The sequence below is a fragment of the Centropristis striata genome, chromosome 5 (genome assembly GCF_030273125.1).
Source record: "Centropristis striata isolate RG_2023a ecotype Rhode Island chromosome 5, C.striata_1.0, whole genome shotgun sequence".
NCBI classification, from domain to species: domain Eukaryota; kingdom Metazoa; phylum Chordata; class Actinopteri; order Perciformes; family Serranidae; genus Centropristis; species Centropristis striata.
Genome location: NC_081521.1, coordinates 5,510,650 through 5,534,989, shown reverse-complemented (window position 1 = coordinate 5,534,989; position 24,340 = coordinate 5,510,650). Strand labels below are relative to the sequence as shown.

The following is a 24,340-nucleotide window of genomic DNA, read 5'->3' as shown; positions in this document are numbered from 1 at the left end:
CTGATAATTTTGTACTTTTACTTAAGTAAGGACTTTTATTTGTAGTAGAGTAATTTTACTGTGTGATATTAGTATTTTTACTAATAGTAAGTAAGTATAAGTATAATGCTATACATCGGAAGACTTTGAAAATATTTGTACTTTGATACTTTTTCCACCACTGGCTTTAATTGAGAGATCCCTAGTGGGATAAATTGCACACTGTGTGTTTGGTAAACTCACCCAAATGTTTTCCTTTAATTAAACCTCTGAAATCTTGGGCTATTATGTCTGTTAAAAAATCTGTTAAAAAATCTTTACCATGCCATGTTGCCATCAGTTTTTTCAGCGCAACCTCACCTATATGTCTCGATAATTTTTAACTTTGACTTACTTTTTTAATTACAATTTTTAACCCAAAAGAAAAAAATAAAAGCATAAAATCTGATTTTGAAAATTATGTTTCACACACAGAAATGTACATGTTGCAAATATGAACACAGGTTACAAATATAACATATAACAAATATAACATATAACAGGTTAAATGGTTAAATTTGTTTTTATACTAAATATATTTGACATTATCTCCGGTTTTACTTGGCTGAATATCATAAAAAAAATCTGGTATGGAGTTTCAAGCCAGAACTTTAGAGGGAAGCTGATGGCAAGACTCAATGTTGCTTCATTTTTATGTCTTCACGTCATGAAAAAGTAATATGCAGGTGGTTTTTAACAGCTCGGAGGAGGATTTACTTGATTCCTGTGGTCTAAGGCTAGTACCTTCAGGTTAAATGCACTTATTGTAAGTCTCTTTGGACAAAAGCGTCAGCTAAATGATATGTAATGTAATGTAATATCATTTTTAATTCAATATCTTTACATTGTGATCAGTTGGTTGGACAAAACAAGGAAGCTGGGGACAAAAAGGGAAGTTAAACTCTCACTCTTATCTTCTCATTTATGCAAACATGTTTTTTTGTTTTTTTTTGTCCATTACATGCAAATCAGAAGGGGTAGGATGAATAACTGAGACATCTCTTTGTACAATGCAGTTAAGTTCAATAACATCATAAAGTGACCATTCTGTGGAATAATAAGCTCTCTAAAACAATTTCAACAAACATTATAACCTTCATGATGTTAGGATTTATTGCAGGATTGATGTATTAGACTTTAGCCAGGTGAATGTAATAAATGGACAAAAAAAGTTACTTTATGAACAATTAATCCTTAAAATGTGGTGTCCTGTTACTTTTATACCCAATTAAATCCCATCTAAACATTTATATTTATATATGGTGGTGGTTTTTCACAGCTCGGAGGAGGTCTGGGCTCTGAGGTCACAGAAGTTTTCAATATATATATATCAGTTACTTTAGTTATGAGTGTTTCTGGACTAAGTTTAAGCAGTTGTCTCTAGTAGTAGATTCATCACATATTATACATGAGGCATTGATGTTCTTTAATGGTGAAAAGTCCCCTATATTGGTATGTAGTATTGTATCGATCAAGACTGCATGTTGCAGTCTAATTAACACAAAGCTCTGATCAGGCCAATGTGTTGAATCTGTCCTTGTCTTGCAAGATTAATGATGGTGTCTGTGCCGGCAGAGCAGGGCCGAGTCCCCGGGGTCTTGTAACACGATTAGTCCAGCAGCAGTTGGACAGGAGTGACTCAAGTGCAGCATCTGACTGCCATGTTGGTGTCTGAGCCTCCACACAAGGTTAATGAGCAGCGGTGGTTAGTGAATTAATATCAGTTGACAGTGTTTCGGTGTTTGCCCTTGCAATCAGGGCTCTGATTAAATGTGTGATATGTTGGATCTTTTTTTCTTTTTTCTCCCTATTAGTGCTCACTCTGCTGAGGTGATTTTCCAAGTTGAACTGAGGTCAATGTTCAGTGTGTTCATGTCAAACCTGGAGGCCATATCACTTTATAGATGGCATTTTAAACATTCAGCCTATGTGACACCACATGTCTCAAAGGCTATATGTGTCACTCGTCATGACAGCATCCTTTCACCGAAAGCAGAAATCCAAAGCATTGCTGATACTAGTGTGGGGATTTAGAAACATAAATAGTAGTACACTGTAAACCATTGTCTTGTAAATTAACAGTAAAATACTGGCAGCAGGGTTGCCAGCATTCTACTGTTAATTTAACAGTTCCTCTACTGTTATCTACTTTACCGTATGTTACTGTGATAAAACACATACTGAATTACAGTCAAGTCCTGCATTTCATTGATTTTTACAGTAGACTAAAACACAGTGTAGTGCTGAAGCTAGTTGCAATATTGTTGCAGTATACAATGCAGTCATTTTTGTAAATAGAGCGTATTACTGTCTGAAAGCCCATTACTACGAATTAAGCGCTGTCTTCACTGTAACCTCAGTAATTTTTTTTTTTTCAGAGTTTTTCTACAGTATAATACCTTTTTAATGGAAAACAGTATGTTACTGTCACAATTTGGCTGTTTTCTTACAGCAATCTGTTACAGTGTAGCATTAATCGATCAGTTAGTCAACAGAAATGTAATCATCTAGGAAGCAAAACATAAACATTTGCTGCTGGCAGCCTCTTAAACGCAAGAAGTTGGTGTGTGTTTTTTTTATTATATCATTTTTAATTCAATATCTTTACATTGTGATCAGTTGGTTGGACAAAACAAGGAAGCTGGGGACAAAAAGGGAAGTTAGACTCTCACTCTTATCTTCTCATTTATGCAAACATGTTTTTTGTTTTTTTTGTCCATTACATGCAAATCAGAAGGGGTAGGATGAATAACTGAGACATCTCTTTGTACAATGCAGTAAAGTTCAATAACGTCACAAAGTGACCATTCTGTGGAATAATAATAATATCTCTAAAACTATTTCAACAAACATTATAACCTTCATGATGATAGGATTTATTGCAGGATTGATGTATTAGACTTTAGCCAGGTGAATGTAATAAATGGACAAAAAAAGTTTCTTTATGAATAACTCATCCATAAAATGTGGTGTCCTGTTACTTTTATACCCAATTAAATCCCATCTAAACATTCATATTTCTGTTTTTACTGCTCTATGAACTGTTGTGGGGGAAATAACAGCCTTTCACAGGAGCTTTTTTTCCACCTCAAGGGTTTTTTGTGTGTGTTTCTTCTGTGTGAAGGTGTGGGCTGCTGCAGGTCGGGGACAGACTTTTGTCCATTAATGGGATCCCGACTGAAGATGGCACTCTGGAGGAAGCCCATCAGCTGCTCAGAGACTCGGCTCTGTCCAATAAGGTCACAGTGGAGATTGAGTTTGACGTTGCAGGTATTATATTAGGAAGATAAATTCTCATATTGTGCGATTTCTGACTAGATTTGTGCCTTCCTTCTTACATTTATCTTCACTTTAAATCCCAATTAGAGTCAGTGGTTCCCAGCAGTGGCACATTTCATGTTAAACTACCCAAGAGGAGAGGAGTGGAGCTGGGCATCACCATCAGTGGTGAGTTTGTGAGGAACCAGATATACAGCAGGGGGCAGTGTTGCTCAATAATCCTCCACAGGCCTCCATACTGTAAATCTCTTTTGAATCAATGTTCTGTGATCCATAAAACTCAGTCTTGCAAAACCAGGAGGGCACACACCTCATTACCTCTGAATAATACCGGCCTGTACCACCATTCATCATTACTCTTTGTGAGTAAACACAAACAGGAATCCAAATATGATTAGTGCAACTAAAATAAGTTGAGTGATTTGAAATGCTTTAAGCCTTATATCGTCACCCTGTTAAAATAATCGCCTAACTCATTTTTTCAAGTTTTGCAGAAAACACAAAAAACTTCACCAAAAGTGTAACATATGACATTATTGATCATTTCACTCAAAAAGGGTGTAACAAAGGATGGCTATTGGCATAGTTATAACACTGTGTGTAAATTATAACTTAAGAGAAATAAATGACTTAGGAAACTTTTTGAACATGCCTTTGTGACTTAAGCAAGATATGGTAACACTTTATTTTGAAGGTGTCTACATAAGAGTCACACAAGCCTGTCAGAAACATGACATGACAAGTATCATGAACATTAATGTTACTTCAAAGTGTCATTAATGTTCATGACACATCCCATGTCATGTTTATGACACGCTCATGTCACTCTTGTGTATGTAAACACCTTCAAAATAAAGTGTTACCATATCTTCCTTAGTCACAAAGGCATGTTCAAAAAATTGCCTAAGTCACATTTTATTTTGACTTAGACATAATAAATCTGGATGTAGGCGATTTAACGATATGTGGCCGGCATCATGAGGAGATGATTTAGGCAAAAAAAAAAAAAAAATGTTTCACAAAAAATGACTTGGGCGATTATTTTAACAGTGTGACGATATCATATGTCCTAAAATAAAGACACTTTCATTTTCCCTCTGTTTTACCAGCAAGCAAGAAACCAGGCAAGCCCCTCATCATCTCTGACATCAGAAAAGGAAGTATAGCACACAGGTATGTCCTATCATCACACAGCTATAAAAAAAAATATTACTACTGAACTTGTTATTGCTCGCATAGCACTATGTTTGAATGTCAGATTGTTTTTTTCACAGGTTATATAAGGTAGACATTTTTTGCAAGAGGAGAGCTCCCAATCAAAAACTAGTAAAATAAATAAATTACTTTTAAATGGGCATTGATTATTTGCTTGAATGTTATATGCATTTATATTTTTTGTTTACTTTTTTAAATGATTTTACCTTTTATATGAATTCCCATATTTATATATTTATTTGATTTTCTTATTTATTTATTTATTTATTCACATTAATTTAAATATCTCCACTAAGGATTTTTTTTTTATTAATTCCAGATGCATTTGTTTATTTATTTGCATTTTCCCTGTTTATTTTTTGCAAATGTATTTATTTCTGTAATGTTTTCTTTATACATTACTTTTTCATTATTAATGAGGAGGCTTTTATTTGAAGTATGTCATTGGGTTTACTTTTCTTTACTTTTAAAAAATGCATGTAAGAAAAGAAAAGGCAGAACTAAAATGGAGAGCAAATAAATAGGGGCATTAATGTGAATGTAAATTAATAAAGAAGCAAATTAAAACAGAGATATACATTGTTGTCACAGTTCAATTAATTGTTTTGCTTTTTGGGACATTTAATGACATATTAGTGCATTTACCAAGTTAATTATTAATTTACTTTGATTTTGGTAGCTTCCATAACTTCACAGTCCTTGGTGAACTAGGTTTTCTAGGCTTATACGGGATTATTCCATGGGCAAAATAAAATTGTTTTGTGAATCCACCGTGTAATACAAGCTTAATTGGATTGAGCTATCAAAACTGGATCAGTAGGGCAGCGCCGCCACATTTCAGAAGGGCTCAGTGTTGATTAGGTTCAGGGTGAGGTGACGGTCACCCCCAAGGATCCCACTGAGGTTACAGATAATAATAGGATTCTCATACTGAGTCATTAGGAGCTGCTCCCTGTTCCCAGTTGATAGTTGTGATCCTCTCGCTGTTGTGTCCGGTAGAACAGGCACTCTGGAGCCTGGCGACCGGCTGCTGGCCATCGACAGCGTGCGCCTGGAGAACTGCACCATGGAGGACGCCATGCACGTCCTGCAGCAGGCCGAGGACATGGTCAAACTCCGGATCCAGAAAGATGAGGACAACATTGGTACAATAATCCTTTAAAACACTGAACATGCATCCTGTGGAAAGTAACCAAGCACATTTAGAACACTTGAGAATTTCTACAATGCATTTCAGAGGAAATACTGCACTTTTGACCTTTTTAAAAACACATGCAACTTATAAAATACCCCTTACAAAAGGGGCCCATACACCCTTATGACCCTTACAAAAAATCCATTTCGACAAGTTTTAACCCTCTGGAGTCCATCTATTTTTTCAAAATACACGTTTTATTTACAGTAATAACTTTATTTATATATGATATGTAGACAAGCTGAAAAAGCCAGTTAAAGTGCAATCATAGGAGCTTTCACAGTGTGTCATTTATGTTTCTAGACCATTTTTAAAATGTGAATTTTCTTTCTACAATGAAAACTATTACTATTTTTAATTTACATGCAAATAGACTTTTTTGTAGTTTTATTCATTTATTTTTTTTCTGCTGTTTTTGTGTGTATAAATGGTTTTTAAAAAAAAAAGGTACATTTCCATAGAAACCTTTTGTCTTTTGTTTGTATTTTCAGTTCCTGCCAGCTTTATACTTTGTTGTTTAAATAAAATGAAAGATCTGACTGATAGCCAAGTTTGTGTGGAGAAAAAGGAGCCATGCATGTGATGTAAGGACAGACTGAAAGATGCTAAACAGAGACAGAAATGAATGCATAGGAAGTTGACAAATTTGAACCAAAATCTCCTGGACTTCAGAGGTTTAAATGTCTATAATTCGGTGGCTGACAAGGGCATTGTGCACTACAACAGATGAAAATCTTTGCATTAGGAGAAACATGTTGCAGCTACAAATTAAAAAACACATACAAAAATTCAAAACAAACAGAAATGTGCAAGAAAAACATGCAGCAGAACAAATTTAACAGCAAAAATAATGCAAATACAAATAATGCAAAGTTTTTTTTTAAAAAAAACAGCAAATATTAATAATCCAAAACTTGGGATTGGTAGTTGTGAAATGATACAACGTGGCTGAGTATTTAGATTGTTGTACTGATACTTTAACTTAAGTAAAAGATGTGAAAAAGTCTTTCACTCCTGTTTATTAGTCACAAGATATTCAAAAGCAGTCAAATTTGAAACACAGGAGGTTATGCTCTGTTGAGTTATTTTTCAATTTGCACAACTTTTTTTAATTTACAAATCGTTAGCCTCATAGCCTATTTGCCTAAGTCATATTTGAACGTTTTTGGGAAACAAGAAAAAACACAATTTTTAGTAAGCCCATTGGTATTTTTAATTTATATTATAACAGTAAGTTCAAAAAGAAGTGTGAACAAGTTTGCATAAAAAATTAAACACATCGATTTCATAACAGATAAAAGTGACTTAGGCAGAATATGCCCTGACTAAGACAATTTTTCTCTTACATATAAATAATGTAGTTTGGTTTGTATGTAGCAGCAAAAATGCCTTAGTCAGGGAGATGACTAAGGCAGAAAGTGATTTTGGACTCTAACAAGTGTTCTGATAGGTTAAGAACAAAGGCAATAAGGCAAAAAGATGCAGCAGTGGTAGGAGAGTAAAGTTAGGCAGATATCACAATTTGGCCAAAAAATGACTTGGGCAATTATGCTATGAGGCTAACGAAATGTAATCATATAGGTATTCTTTCAGGGTTTATACAGTCTTGAGTCTTATGTATGGTATCTCTTGCTTTATTCCCATGTCTGGTAGATGAGTTGGAGATGTCGGGCTCTATAATCTACACAGTGGAGCTGAAGAGATATAACGGACCACTGGGCATCACCATTTCTGGCACAGAGGAGCCCTTTGACCCCATCGTCATTTCTGGCCTCACCAAGAAAGGCCTGGCAGAGAGGTGAGGAATGAAAGGGACGTATTTGGTGACACTTGTATTAGGCTGAGGCTATTCAGAGTTGTAATGGCCCCCATCGGAATAAAAAAAGACAGTAGAAGGCAGTAAACAATGTCTGTCTCGTCTTTTTATGACAACAAGCCTCTTTGTTTCCGCCACAGTCAGCGCACTGGCAGCCTGACAGGTTTCCCAGCCCGTCTATTGGTACTGTCTGGTATCCTCTGGTATCTCTGTCTCCTCTGCTCTCCTCACCCTGCAGGACTGGAGCCATCCATATAGGGGACCGAGTGCTGGCCATTAATGGGGTCAGCCTAAAGGGAAAGCCGCTGAGCGAGGCCATCCACCTCCTGCAGATGGCCGGGGAGTCCGTCACCCTCAAGATAAAAAAACAGGCTGACCGTATGTTTTTATTGTTCTGTTTTGTTTTTTCTGACCATATCATTTATTTTCTTTTGATTACTCATAGTGGCTTGCAAAAAGGATCCTGCAGATATAGATGCAGGATTGCAAAAACCAAACAAAAATGGAAAAAATTTTGGAAAAAGCAAAGAAAACATAGGAAACGGGGGGAAATCATTAACCCTTAATAGGGCACTCATTGAAATACTTGCAAATTCCAAATTTCAACCCTAGAGAATATTTGAGGATATTACGTATGGCCAGAATGTGTAAAAAACCATACGGACCTGATCAGGGGAGGGGGGTAATATTTAGAGAAAAAAGTTTACGAGATTAAAGTGGCAAATCTACTAGAAAAAATGTGCAGATTTATGAGATTTAAAGTGGTGAATCTGCGAGAAAAAAGTTGTTTTTTCCCACTTTTTTTCTCGTGAATCTGCAACTTTTTTCGCGCAGATTTGCCACTCTAAATCTCTTAAATCTGCAACTTTTTTTTTGTAGATTTGACACTTTAATCTAGTAAATTTGCAACTTTCTTTTCGAAATATTCTCAAATGTCATGGTGTCACCGTCTGTGATGAAGCCTGATCTTTGCTGATTAGCTGGAAGAAATCCATGTGGTTCTATGACCAAACAGAGAGACATGGGGACCCCATTTTGATATCCACTGAAGTTACCAAATATAGTTCTTCGCCCGATAAAGGGTTAAAACAAATACGAGAGTGAGTAGAGAATAAAGTTTAGATGGACTAATAATGACAGAAAAGTATTATTACACAACATAAACATTTGCTTTTCACTGTTACACATTTCATTTTGTTTATTTCCTGGGGTAAAAATTAGAGTTACGTATGTAACTACGGTTCTATGAATCTGGATGACTCACGGGTCACTAAGAATGAAATAGAACTACATTTCTTATGAATAAGGCCCTCTTTAAAAAATAATAATTTCCAAGATTTTAGACAGTAGGAAGTCTGTGGAAGAAGCATTAACATTTGAGTCACTTTTACATGTTACACATCCTTCGCCGATCATACATCATTCTACATTAATCTCATAGCAAGAAAGCAAACTTTATTCATAGAGCTTTTCAAAACAGGAAAAGGAAGAGAGAAATAGAAGTGAACATAAAAGAAAGAGATGATAAGTGTACAAACCTGACAAATACCATTGTTAAATAAAGAAAATAAGTGAATTTTAATATGCTTTATGCATTGATTTAAGCTTTCCTTAACCCTCTGGAGTCCATCTATTATTGAAAATACTCATGTTTTATTTACAGTAATAACTTAATTTATATATGATATGTAGACAAGCTGAGAAAGCCAGCTGAAAGTTCAATCATAGGAGCTTTCACAGTGTGCCATTTGTTTCTAGACCATTTTTAAATTTTGAATTTTCTTTCTACAATGAAAACTAATACTATTTTTAATTTACATGCAAATAGACTGTTTTGTAGGTTTTTTTTGTTTTTTTTCTGCCGTTTTTGTGTGTATAAATGGTAAAAAAAAAAAAAAAAAAAAAAAAAGGTACACTTCCAGAGACACCTTTGTCTTGTTTGTATTTTGGGTTCCTGGCATCTTTATACTTTGTTAATTAAAATAAAAGGAAAAATCTGACTGATAGCCAAGTTTGTGTCGAGAAAAAGGAGCCATACATGCATAGGAAGTTGACAAATTTGAACCGAAATCTCCCGGACTTCCGAGGTTTTAGTTTAAAGCTAGTAAAATTTATGTTGTGTTTTATTTTTGCATTATGATAATTGAAAAAGTACTCTGTTCATCCCCAGAGTCTGATGGCCGGCGGCCCCCGACGGACAGAGAAGCTGCGTTTTTAAGTGACACAGAAGACGACCTGACAGACTCCCACAAGACCAGTAAACACTCCGAGGTCTACTCAGCCACTCTGCCCAGTATAGACTCTGCAATGAGCTCCTGGGACAGCTCAGGGTTTGATGCAGGCTACGGTAGCCAAGGTGAGGTTCGCTTGCCGTCTACAGTGGTGGAATGTAACTAAGTACATTTACTCAAGTACTGTACTTAAGTACAATTTTGAGGTATTTGTACTTTACTTGAGTATTTCCATTTTATGTAACTTTTTACTTCTACTCCACTACATTTTTAGGCAAATATTGTACTTTTTACTCTAGGATTTAGCTGCCAGCTTTAGTTACTTTTCAGGTCGAGATTTAACATAATATATATGATCAATGTAAAGTGATTAGACGTTTTTTTAATTAAATCTTTTAACAGTATATTAAGTAATTAAATGTAATTAAATAACTTACAAAATTAAAACACTGCATACATTAAATCACCAATACAAATAATGTCATAATATATTTAGAATATATAAAACAATTATAGTGGGTCCATTCTGCATAACCCGAGTACTTTTACTTTTCATACTTTAGGTAGATTTTGATGCTGATACTTTTCTACTTTTACTGAAGTAAAGGATCTGAATACTTTTTCCACCACTGGCCGTCTATAACTTTTCCTGTCTAGCATCTAATGTGTCAATATCCTTGTTTTTAAGAAATATGTTTATTCATTTTCAAGAGACAAAACAAAACAGAAAAAGAACACTTAACAAAGATCACATAACATACATAACACAACACATCTTGGATTACAACAATATTCCATGGTCATAGTTAACCCAGACTAGAAAACAAAGCAGCGTGGAGCCCTACTGTAAATTTACCTCTAAAGTTCTGGCTGTAAACTCCATGAGGCCAGTTTCAGTTTGATGATGATATACCAAGTAAAACTGGAGGTCAAATATATTTTGTATAAAATTACTAAAAAAAAGACATAAAATGACTAAAAAAAAGTCACAAAATGACCAAAAAAGGACACAAAAAAACCCAAAATGACAAGAAAAAGACACAAAATGACAAAAAAAGACAAAAATTTTTTGCAATCATCATCCCAAACTGAATAGCTCTTCTTTGAAATTTATTGACCGAAGAAAGGACACTAAGGAAATTACAAACTGCCCAGAACAGAGCTGCCAGGTTGGTTTTACATTGTTCCATAAGAACAAACACAATCAGTATGCACCGTCAACTTTCCTGGTTAATGGTAGAGTACAGGTTGGCGTGCAATACAACAAAACATTTTAGAAACACTGTCTATTCTTTTCAACCTGTGTTCTTATATAACCAAATTGTCAGATGTGATCAGGTTCATTATTATGTGACAAGGTCAGCTAATGGTGATCAGATGATGTTACCATGTCCAAAATCAAATATCTTAAAGGAACACTTCACCGTTTTTTCATATTAAAACATGTTATTCGGTCAAGTAAGACGAGTTGATACAGACCTCTTGCGTCTCAATGCGTGCACTCAATCGCCCTGGCGCGCGGCGCCACTTGGCTAGCACTTAGCTTAGCCCAGTTCATTCATTAGGATCCAAACAGATGGACAGTTAGAAGCGACCAAACTCCTCCACGTTTTCCCTATTTAAATACAGCTACACGAGTAGTTAAACGACCAAGTATGGAGACACAAAATAAAACGTGGCGCTTTTCTAAGCGGATAAAAAGGATAACTAATGTATGGCGGAATAGCACTTGGGAGCACTTCGACTTGGCGCAGTAATATCATCACTCCTGAAAAATCTTCTCCCCCTCCCCCTCTGTGAAACATGACGGCACTATATACCTTCTGCTTGTTATCGCAACCCTTTACGATGCACGTTATAACCATAATTGTTCACAAATATCTTCCTACAACCTGATACTACATCAGCTCTGCTCAAACTACTACTCCTGGTGCTGCTCACGTTGGTTCTGTTGACGGAAGTGCGAGGGAGCGGAAGTGAGAGGGAGAGGGAGGTGGAGAAGATTTTTCAGGAGTGATGATATTGTGACGCATTGAGACGCAAGAGGTCTGTATCAACTCGTCTTACTTGACTGAATAACATGTTTTAATATGAAAAAAAGGTGGAGTGTTCCTTTAAAGAGAACAGTTATTTATCGTGCTATCAGTTATTGGAATAATTGCCCACTGAATATACGTGAACTGAATAGTAAAGTATCTTTTAATTATTACTTGAGAATGCACTATTTAAATTTGTGAGTAGTGAATTAACATATTTACTGTATGAAAGTGAGAATTAATGTAATAGATATGAATGTAAAAACTTATTCGGAATGATTTCTGATGATGTATATAATAATGTCTACAATGTTTAATTGTTAAGTGATTTTTGTTTTGTCTTGTGACCCCAGGAAGACTAGCTCGTCCCACTTTTGGTGACAGCTAATGGGGATCTTTTTAACAATAAACAATAAACAATAAACACTTGTGGCCCCCAGGATGGCCACCAGGGGGCCAGGTACCAGATTCTTACCAAAAGCCTCAGAAAAACACTGAAAAATGCACTTCCAATATGAATGAAGTTTACTACATGTCCAGAAGGAATGCACTAGAGTAACTACTGTCGATTTACATTGATTACATTCCGGTGAAATATCAGGATAAAATTTGTGTAGCTTTTCCTGCGAATAATTGAGTCTGTGGAGCGTTTTAAACTGTATTAGGTTGTGTCTGGTGTTAACCCTTTCATGCACAACATGGGTCTAAAGTGACTCGACTAAGTTTTTATATTCTATATCTTTGCAATAAATTAATTTAATCATTCAGTATTGAAGGTTTTCCTCAAATAACTTGTTTTTTGATCATCGTACATCCTAATATTTTGTTTTAATTTCTTACTTTTTGAATAAAACCCCTTTTTTGTATCACTACGCTTCTAATGCACAAGGTCATTTTTTTACCCATGTTGTGCATTAGAAGGTGTTCATATGTTGTCAAGTGTTGTCAATTCACCAATTTAAAACCTGACAAAGAACACACAAATATTAACTATCCTATTTTGTTGTATTTTTCCAATGAAAATTATTATTTGGTGGCTCTAATAAGTCTCAAATGTTAAAATATGTGATTTTCCAATGTAATCTGGTGGTTCTAACACCTCTTTTAAAGTTAAACCTCAAAAATTAGACAAACGTAGTTACACATTTACTCAATAATTTAGTGTATCACTTTTTGTATCACTAAAATTCTAATGCACAAGGTCATTTTTGACCCATGTGTGTAAACTTGATGTAATAATACAAAAACAAAAAAAAACAAAAACAAAAAAAAAATGTTCTCCATAAAATATGAAAGGAAAAATGGATGTAATTTTTAAAAAAAGATATTCAAACACACAGCCAGCATGAAATAACATGTGAAATGGATGCAGGTCATTTTTGACCCATGTTGTGCATCAAAGGGTTAACTGAACACTTTTGCACGTTACGTTGACATTCTTCCCAAATTTCATCATTTAAAATATTCTTGTTTTTAGGGACATATCTTCACAAAGCATCTGATATATTACTCAATCCAAATGAGTGGCGACGCACAAAGCACAGGAGCCAAACCAGTTCCAGCTCTGCAGGCCTGCTCCACCATGCAGGGCTGTATGACGGCAGGTTCACTGAGGACGAGTGGGATAAGATACCTGGGTAAGTGCTCAAAGCTGCAGTTTCCTTCCTGTCAACATCTTGTTTCATGTCAGTGCAGCTTTAAGTGTTTTTGATTTCACAGTAAAGTGCTTATCTAATTTAAATCATATTATGTGTATGAGCAGTGGTGGAAAGGAACCATTTATTTAAAGAACTGGACTTGTGTTGTGTACTTAAGTAAATGATCCAAGTACTTTTCCACCACTGTGTATATTTAAGAGCTTCTTTGATTTTTTTCTTTGCAGTGCAAACTGCACTGTGTGAATTATTTTCTCTTCATTTTGTGTTGTATGCTTTCATGTTTTGTGCTTTTCCAAAACTGTCCTTTTCTCTTCTTTCTCAGGTATTCTCTCTCTCACCTGCTTTACTAACTGCCCACGAGCTCTTTGGTGTTTCACGTAGATGCATCTTTTTCTGTCACCCCCTTGTCCACAACAAAAAATGTTTTCCACAAAAAGCACCTAAAGCGCCCAAGGATACATCAGCCTTATCTGTTCTCTTCACTTCTTTTTTTTTTCTTGAACTTTTGTGTCACATGCTTACAAGTTTCTGCTATTTTTGGGGGTCGGGGGCAACGTTACTTTTGTAAAACTGAACTCTTTTAAAGGCTTTATCTAATATCTAGCGGACTCCTCAGCAAGTCGGAGAATTTACAGTAAAACCCATAATGTGGTCCTGAGAGATTTTCAAAGGGATTCTCCGGCACGCAGGCCAAAAAACTGCATTTCCCATGCTGCCTTTTGTAAGCGGCACCGGCCACGAGACCCGCAGGGCTGCTCTCATGTTCTGGTTCCTGCATTGTCATAGATTCGTCAGCCCCCCTCGTTGCCATGGCACCCTAAACCAGGGAGACAGCTTCTGGTCCCAGGCTCTGCAGGACCTCGAGACCTGCGGCCAGTCAGAGATTCTCAGGGAGCTGGAGGTAGGCCCGGCTGTCATCTACACCCCCCTCCTGCTACGTTTCCTCTCCTCCATCTGCTTTGTCCTGCTCATGTATTCATAGACCGGTGTCGGCCTAAATGACCATGCCAGATGAAGCATTATGATAATCGCCAGAGTGTGTAATCTGTTATTAAATCTGACAAGACAGGCAGGGCACCTGCTGCCATACTGACCCAGGAAGGCTTTTACACAATACCCGGGCCTCTAATCAGGCTCTGTGTACACTTCATGAGAGATTATATGTTGTGCTGTCCAAATGGTGCCTTATTTATTTTTTTATTTAACCTTTTTAACCCTCTGGAGTCCATGAAACAACCTGCACATTACTTCTTCATGACGTGAAGACAAAAAAATGAAGCAACATTGAGTCTTGCCATCAGCTTCCCTCTAAATTTCTGGCCTGAAACTCCATGCCAGTTTTTTTTTAATGATATTCGGGACCACAATGGAAATTAGGGACCACAATGGAAATAAGCCTTAGGGCTTTATTGTGTCATCCCTGACTATTTTTTTAAAAATCAAAATCTGTTTATTGAAAGATTTTCAGTATAACAAAAGTGCAATGCTGAATGGTAATTACAAAGACATGGGGTAGACATGAGTACAACAACAATTTTTTTTTTTTTTTTTTAATCTATTTATATTACGTATGACACAGGTTGCTATTTCATATTTTTTATTTAAAAAATGTTCAAATAAAATCAATCAATCAATCAAGTAAAACTGGAGATAATGTCAAATATATTTAGTATAAAATGTAGAACTAGAGATTATCCTCATTTTACCTGTTATATGTTATATTTGCAACCTGTGTTCATTTTTGCAACATGTACATTTCTGTGTGTGAAACATAATTTTCAAGATCAGATTTAATGTTTTCCTTTGTTTCTTTTGGGTTTAAAATATTGATCAAGTAAGTCAAAGTTAAAAGTTAATTATCAGGACATATAGGTGAGGTTGCGCTGAAAAAACTGATACCAACATGGCATGGTGAAGATTTTTTAACTGATTTTTTAACAAATATAAAAGCCAAAGATTTCAGAGGGTTAATGGACATGCTCTAATACTCCCTTTTGATTTTGTGCTCTTCCAGGCATCCATGACAGGTAGCGCTCTCAGTCTGTATCTAGAGGAAACCAAGACCAACGACGACTCAATGTTTCAGTCTGAAATAAGTCCCATTAAGAGGGAGGGAGTGCACTGCGAGTCTATAAACAAAAGCAACCTGAACATGTCGACTGGATCCAGAGATGCACCGTCCCGGGGCAGAGGGGACCCCTCTGATATTCTGTCCCCTACTACTCTGGCACTGCACAAGGTACACTGTAAAAAATGTCTGTAGATTTTACGGGTAAAAAAACTGCTAAACCATGACAGTAAAAGACGGTAAAATGATAAATGGGTTAATTCAGTTTCAGTAACAATGAAACACTGTAAATGTATATATCAGCCAAAACAGTAAAATACACTGGCACCGTGTTTGTAACAAAAATATACTGTAATATATCTACACTGTAAAAATGTTTGTAGAAATAACAGTAAAACACTGTTAAATGACATCAGAAATAACAGTAAAACACTGTTAAATGACATCAGAAATAGGACGTAAAATTAAAAATTGAATATCACCGTAGTAGACATTTTAATTACCGTAAATCAAAGAATAGCACAAAACTTTATCTTTAACTGTCATAAACTGGAAGAAACGCATAGTTTTGCTGTAAAAATAAAACATTTTCATGCAAAATTTATGGAGAAATACCATGATGTGTGAACGGATGACACAATTACCCTAAAAATAACGGGAATATTCAGTCTAAATTACAGTTTTTGCTGATATTTACATTTAAATTTAGAATAGAAAATCCACTTACTGTATTTTTACGGTGAAGTTCTGGCAACCACAGCTGCCGGTATTTTACCGTAAATTAAGCATATTATTTTTTACAGTGTAGTTCAACAAGCAGTATGCAATTTGAAGGAGGATGCCGTCCTCTTTGATAGCACTGCAAAAAAAAAAGGGGGCTATCTAAAAACAAGATAAAAACACTAAATCTGAGGGAAATGATCTTGCTGCATGGACAGATAATTTCACTTGACAAGATTTCTTAAATTAAGATTGTTAAATCTAGAAATAGCTCAATTCAACTCAACTTTATTTGTAAAGCACTCTAAAAACAACCAACCAACAAAGTGCTGTACATAAACAAGCAAACAAGAGCAATAAAATAAATAAAACAAACCATAAAAACACTAAAACAAGAGCAGAATCTCATGCATGGTTGAAAGCCAAGGAATAAAAATGGGTTTTAAGATGGGTTGTAAAATGGCAATAAGCATGTTGAACGCTTAAAATAAGAAATAAACTCTTAAAACGAGTTATCTAACACTTCTAAGTCTAAAGTTTTTTTTATCTTGGTAAGAAACAAATAATTGTCAGTGCACTCTGCTCGGCCAGTTCATCGCTGCTTGCAGCTTTAATTTATCTTGTTTTAAGAGTTAATTTCTTATTTTAGGCTTTCAACATGCTTATTTCTAGATTAAATAATCTTAATTTAAGAAATCTTGTCAAGTGAAATGATCTGTCCATGCAGCAGATCTAGTGTTTTTATCTTGTTTTTAGACACCCCTTTTTTGCAGTGAGCAAAATGACAAATGCAGGCTCCTTTAATTGAATATGTTTGTCTAGCCTGCCTGACTATTGATCTTCTATCTGACTTCAGGTTTGTGTAAGGTAGAATCCATGGCCCCGACCATTGCTCTGAAATATCAGTATCCTGACTGTGCTGTGTATCAATAAATCTAAAATCTAATATATAGAACTATACATAGCTGGGTGGCAGAGCCGGCCCAATCCTCCATGGGGCCCTAAGCAAAATTAAATTTTGGGGCCTTCTATTTCTGCCAATAATATTGATTGTTGATCATTCACACACCTACTATAAACTCATTGTGGCTCTGGCAGTGTTGTTTACATTATCCTATTGTCAGCCTAAATGTGTAAAGAGCCTGTCTTTACACATTTAAGGGGATGGCCCAGTTAATAACATAAGTAATACCAATGCAATATTAATAATACAAATAATACCAATAAATGAATGAATGATGTCCAGGGTGTCACATATGGTTTTTAATCTAAAAATGTGTCACATTCAACTACAAGAGTGACTTGGGGTTGATTTACACAACAAGTGTAATCTGGTTTATTATTTTGGGCTTCAAAAAACGTGCCAACATACCTTTTATCTTGGCGTTTTTTTCCTCTTCCTCTTTCTTTCCTCTGCTACTGAAGGATATGTCCTTTTTTGCAATTTTTTTTTGCCTCCCACTACCTGGGCCGGCTCTGCTGGTTGGGGTTGGAGTCCTTTATGGTCCTTTTGCTCTTTGTAGGTGAATAAAACTTACTGGGTCCATGGACAAACTACATGTGGCAAAAGAAAATTAGATATTTGTCCTGTCATATCTGATATGAGTCAAAACTAGAATTTCTGCCTTGTTTATGCCCCCGCCAACCATTTCAGTTACAGTTTAAATCAATGTCTATACAGACCAAGGTTATAATAGTTTTGGATTTTTCATTAGTTTTAGTTTTAATTTCGTTGTCAATTTTTGTTTTCAAATTCAGTTAGTTTTAATTAGTTTTTAGAGTGGGTTTGCTAGTTTTGATTAGTTTTATTTTTTGGACAATGCTTAGTTTTTAGTTTAGTGTTTATTAGTTTTAGTGTTAGTTTTAGTTTTTTGTAATGGGGTATTTGTTGGGTGCCAGATTCAATAAGTCACAATAAATGTTTACTTTATTTCCTTTGTCTGATCCATCTCAGACCCAATACATTTATTAAGTCATAAAACCAGATAGATGAAATAGATTTCATATCAACCAAAAAGGTTTATGTATGAAAAAAGTTGTCAAAGACGAAAACTTAGGACATTTTCACTATAATTTTAGTTAGTTTTGTAACCACACAATACAGTTTCAGTTAGTTATCGTTTTTTAAAAAACTCCCGTTTTTATTTTTATTTCAGTTAACGAAAATGTTTTTTCAATTCTAGTTTTCGTTAACTATAATAACCTTGATACAGACCCATATGTAGTCATGACAGTTGACAATTTTGCTGTAAAGGTCAAAAATTCCAGATGCACACACATCATTAACATGGCAGCACGAAATATCGATACAGTCACCACAGTTTTAAGGTGGGTTTACAAGATTAGTATCACCAAACCGGAACAGGAAGGGAAAACAATTTCACATGGGATACAGCGTCGTCTCATAGCCAGAAAAGTGTTTTTGCAGAATACTATGACGTCAAAGTGAAGTTGACCTTTTTGGGTATAAAATGGTTAACTTCATCATTGTATCCTATTCAGCTTTTGTCTGAAATTTTGTGACAATCAGTGTATTAATTTCTTTTAATTTATGGTAAAAAAAAATATTTTGTGCAGTCACATTGACCTTAACCGCATACCACCAAGATCTAATCAGTTAATCCTTGAAACCAAGTGGTTGTTTTTGCCAAGGTTGAAGAAGTTTCCATTAGGCATTCCTGAGATATTAATCAGACTTATAAAAACACTTTTCCTCTCCTCTAACAGCAGTAATGATCATCAGCTCGATCCCAAAACTACATTACTGTTCCCAGTATTTTTCCCATCATTTTAAAAACATACAGTAAACTATTTTATGGATATAGCTGTAACGTCGCTGTTTTGATCACCTGCAACAATAATAATGTTTTTTTTTTACTTTTATATTTATATATTTCAAAAGACTATTAAAACAACTTTTTACCTATATGATTTACCAAAGTACATTTATCATGTACCCAATTTTTTCTATTTTCCCTTAATTTTTACCTGATAAAAATACTGTACCCTGTAACTTTTAGGAAGGTACTCAGTAGTTTGAAAAATACTTGGATCATTTAGATGAAAATGCGATCACTTATTTATTGATCAGTCAGCTGCTCTCACAGCCCTTTGAACATGGAATAAACAACAGTGTCCTGAGGGAATCTGCCCATTATGAAGTTTATACCTGCGTGCCTCCTTCATTTGACTCGCTGTGCCTGTTGGTACAGAGTAACTGGACCCAGTGGATACCTGGCCAGTCAGGACTTGTAGTGTGTGTGACAAAAACACACAACACTCATTATAATTACCTCAGCAGCTGCACATGCTGTGACCCCTGTCTGTACCTGTATACTCCCTGATAAACCGTGTTTGGTGTCATCCATGCATCTCGCTGTAATCGACTGGGCTGAAATCGAGGCAGAGCCAACAGTCCCGCAGTGTGGAAATAAAAATAAAAGTGTTTTGAGTTGACACATCTTGGATGATATCATGGAAAGTCATCTGAAGGCCCACATTTCAAAGCTGTTTCCTGTTAAACCTGCTGACCGTCTTATACTGAAGGTCTAAATCAAAAGAGAAACAGATGGCACATGTGGCTGTGAAAACATTAACTGTTTAGTATATACAAAGGGTAGACAGTGGATATGATAAGAGACACCTGTACAATGCTGTGCTGTACAATACAATAACTGTGTAATAAGGATGCACGATATTGGATTTTTTGCCGATATGCCGATTTTTACAACTCATTTAGCCGATTACCGATATTTTTTTCCCGCACGACTAATACCCACAATCAGGGCAAATTTGGCCAATTTCCCAATTGACATGATAAGTAAACATAACCTGAGTTCACTGGGAACATGTGAAAAGTGCAACTGTACAGCAATTAAACCCAAATTGAATAAAACTACATGTACCTTACAGACTGCTGCTTAAATTCAAATTTAACTTAAAACAGGAGCCCAATATGTGACGACTCAATCTGCACTGTGCAAACAAAATCACAAAAACTACAAAAATTATAAGCAGCTTCAGTCCCTAATCAGAACATAAATAAATAGATGGGCTCAGACTACACTGCACAATTCTATGAGCTACAAACAAGGTGCAACAGAGAGGTGATGTGCACCCCATTATTTAATCACTTTATTATATCGGCGTGTTGGCCGTCATTTTCAAGCCAATATCGGCCGATACCGATAATGTGCCAATAATATCGTGCATCCCTACTGTGTAACAATTTGGATGCAAGTTGCGATATAAAATACCTTCCTATAGATTTTCATAGCTTCGTGTACTTTATTATTTTCCCTCCAAAAATTAGATCAGAAGATGAGTACCACTCTGGTAAGAAATTGGTATCCATCTTTTCATCCAGCACTCTATTTTACTCTACTTATTTTTTAGCCTGTAGCCTGTGAAAATAGTTGTACAGTTGTTCTCTAGATCCAGTGTATTTGGACTTTTACTCATGTTAAATGTCAGGATATCGGGGCGTCCCGGTGGCTCACCGCTTCAGGAGCGCTTGCCATGTATGCCGTGTGCTGCGGCGGAGCCGAGTTCGAATCCGGCCTGAGCTCCCTTTGCCGCATGTCTTCCCCTCTATCACCCCCTTTCACTCTGTCACTATAAATAAAGCAACAAAAAAAAAAAAAAAAAAAAAGTCAGGATATCGAGCTATCTACTTGATGACTAATTGACTTACATAAAAGTGCACATTCTTGATCATCCTTTCTCCAAATCTGTCCCCCATATACTAAATTGCTGTAGCTTTTGCATGCCTCTATATCTATAAATACGTGCTGCAGTGTACATTCTGTGTAACTCTATGGTCCCCTGTGTTTGCAGGTGGCAATGAGAAAAGACCCTGAGAGCCACGACTTTGGCTTCAGTGTATCTGACGGGCTCCTGGAGAAAGGGGTTTATGTCAACATGATCCGCCCCGACGGCCCTGCTGACCAGGCAGGGTTAAAACCTTTCGACCGCATTCTTCAGGTATTGTTTTAAATAAAACGTTTAAAAAGATAGATAAGAAGATCAATACCAAACTCATGTCTGTACAGTAAATATGAAACTGCAGCCAGTTTTTCCAAGAAGAAAAAGCTCTCTATACTCTATGTCCTTTCTTGTAATGTTAATGAAAGAGACTAATAATGTGTGTATTCTCCCAAGGATTTGGACCTGTTTCAAAATGTAATTGGTTCTTTCTTGGCCCAAGTTTCATGAAAATTGAGCCAGTAGTTTTTCCTGTAATCCTGCTGACAGAGCAGAACAACTTTTTCAAAAACAACTGTATAATGTTCACTTACATTTCATCAATGTGATGTCCCCCCCCCCAAAAAAAAATCACTCTGGCTTACTCAAATTATAGATAATTCCAGAAACAATTGTACTTTACCTGTATATTTATGTGATTGTTCAATCAACAAATATAATTACTTAAAAAGAGACAGACATATGAGGCTTGTTGACATGCTTGTATGTTGTTTGACAAGAACTAGACAGATAGATGAGGCCCACATTGCAAATTATTTGGTTCTTACAAAGATTTTTTTTTTTTTAAATGTAGATTTAGAAGTGTTAGATCATTTATCTTGTTTTAAGAGTTAATTTCTTATTTTGAGTGTTCAACTTTACGCTGTAATCTTCTAAATTTAACAATCTTAATTCAAGAAATCTTGTCAAGTAAAATTATCTTGCTGCATGGACAGATCATTTCAATTGAGTACATTTTCCCTAAGATTTAGTGTTATCTTGTTTTTAGACGCATCTTTTTTGCAGTGCAACAACATGCAATGTGTGTCATGAATCTGGCAGCCAAGAGCAATGAAACTTTGGTTTCTTCCCAATCGATCAAGTGTTCTTTTAACACATTTGTTGTATGATTCAGTTATCATAGAACTTGACGTACAGTAGGTGTGGTAGGCAGGCAGTAGAGGCCCGGTCAGACTGACCTCACACTTGGGGAGGTGGTGTCTTGGACTCATTATCAGTGGAGCTGGCATCATCGAAAGTGTTACCATGATTTCTTTTATTCTAATCTTCCAGGTGAACCGTGTCAGGACCAGGGACTTGGACTGTTGTCTAACTGTGCCCCTAATAATAGAGGCAGGAGACGGCCTGGATTTGGTCATTAGCAGAAATCCACTGGCAGCAGCCGACACCGACTGTGACGAGCCCTCAAACTCACTGTTCTGCTTCCCGGAGCACAGGACCAACAGCATCGCCCTGTGACATCAGAGGCAGACGCTCGCTTTTTGAAACACCGGGAACAACACACACGCATCATGTCGCACCCAGTTAGGTTTGTCACATGGTACCTCTCAGACAGACCTTCACACTCACGCAGAGCATCGTCACAGAAACGGCCACTCTCACAGCCTGAAAGCATCCCTCACTCACAAAGTTACAAGTGCATGTGTTCACTAATGCCGGTTTTAGTCACTGTGTTCACATGATGCAGTTCAGAGGAGGCTCTGGCTTCAGGGCAGCCCCAACCCCACCCCTTTCCTCTCCAGAGGCAAAGCCACATGCAGGGTTATATAACAGGGGGAGTCATAGCTTCTGACTGAGCCAGGATGTCAACACACACGCCTCAGCTCTGGAGAGTCAAATGCTGCACACACACACACACATGCACACTGCATATATTTACTATATTTTGCTTTAATGAGTTTCAAGTTCCCACTGAGAGAACATTTTCCCCGATCTTTCTTTTTGTTGCGCACAACTGACGCACATGCAGTTCTTTACATGCATATAAAATGCACACTGACACACACGGGGTGTTTGTGGACTCAAGGTCCGAGGCACATTGTGCTTATTTGAGTTATTTCAGCCATGACTTGGCTCACATCCCTTGTTTCCAGTCTCTCCTCCACACTGGCCGCCCTAGAGAAGGGACAGTGCCTCCAAATAGACAGAATGCTCTCTGCTACTTTCCAAGTATCGTTAGCTGTATTTCAAAGCCCCTTGTATCTTAATACCAGGAACGCTTGTGGAGACACTTTACCCTTTCTGTTTTAAAGTGGGCGTCCCTTGACGGATAAATAGTTTCTGAATGGTTCCAGAGAGAGTTCAGAGATGTTGCATTCTGTTTTTTGTTGCTATCTTAATGACTCGCCACACGGTTACAGCGATATTGTTTTCAGTTTCACATTCTGCACACGTTTCTTTCTCACACTGCATTTGCACATAATGCACATTTTATGATCTATTAGTTCGAATCTCCTTTTCACTTTCTTCACATTTCACTGCGTGACTATGCGGCATTACACCAGAATGACTTATGGGTTGGTTTGTGGTCCATCACTGATGCTTCCTTAAGTGAATTACATCCTTTCCCAAACAGGAGGATGAAATGCCTTTCAATTTTCAGTGATGAATGATTTTTCTTGTTTTCACTCCACATCTGACTGGATTGATGTTCCTCTCTGCAGTAGCTGTTTTTCCTACCGATATCTATAAGCATGTTAGGCATGCGTAGGGGTTTGTCCTCAGAAAGTAGCTCTTCCTTAATATAAAACAGTATTGGAGTAATCTCTGTTCGCTCCAACAGGATATTTGTGAGAGTGCTCCCCTTTTTTTATCATGACATTGTGTTTTTATAAAGCTTGCTGGCTTGCTGATCCGGCTGCCGGCTGGAAATAAGAAACATGTTTTGTTTCATGTGTTGGCTGATGTAAAGATGTTGTAAGTACTTGCATTGTCCTGATTAGAGCAGACTGATTCATCCTTGGGGGATACCTTTTTTTTATTTTCAATCTTATTTTAGACTCGTCTTATATTAAATGTCATGTTATATACAGAGGCCTATTTTTAAGGTTTTATATTATCGGTATTGTATTTTTATTTTGCTGTATGACATATCCTGGTATGCAGTGCTTTATTTTTATTTGCAGTACATGCACATACAGTATAGTATCTTCATGTAAGCTGTGATACTGAATGTGGCTGCACATTGTTTGGTTTATTTCCACATCCTCCCTAAAGACGTCAGGAGTCGTTTCAAAGGAACTTGAAAGATTTATTGGATATGATTTTATTTTTGTTATTTAATTTATTATAAACTAAGAAATGTATTTCTTTTTATGAGAATAAAGTCCATGAAACCATA

General features: G+C 36.3%; 1 protein-coding gene across 2 annotated transcripts in view; it reads left to right on the top strand.

Annotated features, from left to right (window-relative positions):
* The window catches only part of grip2a (glutamate receptor interacting protein 2a), a 60,749-nt gene extending 36,409 nt beyond the window's left edge, over positions 1-24,340 (top strand). For both annotated transcript variants that reach the window (XM_059332514.1, XM_059332515.1), the window contains exons 13-24: positions 3,143-3,288; positions 3,385-3,465; positions 4,407-4,470; positions 5,512-5,657; positions 7,361-7,505; positions 7,762-7,901; positions 9,694-9,879; positions 13,268-13,427; positions 14,235-14,349; positions 15,463-15,687; positions 21,073-21,219; positions 22,273-24,340. In XM_059332514.1, the coding sequence (XP_059188497.1) occupies positions 3,143-3,288; positions 3,385-3,465; positions 4,407-4,470; positions 5,512-5,657; positions 7,361-7,505; positions 7,762-7,901; positions 9,694-9,879; positions 13,268-13,427; positions 14,235-14,349; positions 15,463-15,687; positions 21,073-21,219; positions 22,273-22,458 (1,741 nt within the window). In that variant the 3' untranslated portion in view covers positions 22,459-24,340. The remainder of the gene's footprint in view (positions 1-3,142; positions 3,289-3,384; positions 3,466-4,406; positions 4,471-5,511; positions 5,658-7,360; positions 7,506-7,761; positions 7,902-9,693; positions 9,880-13,267; positions 13,428-14,234; positions 14,350-15,462; positions 15,688-21,072; positions 21,220-22,272) is intronic.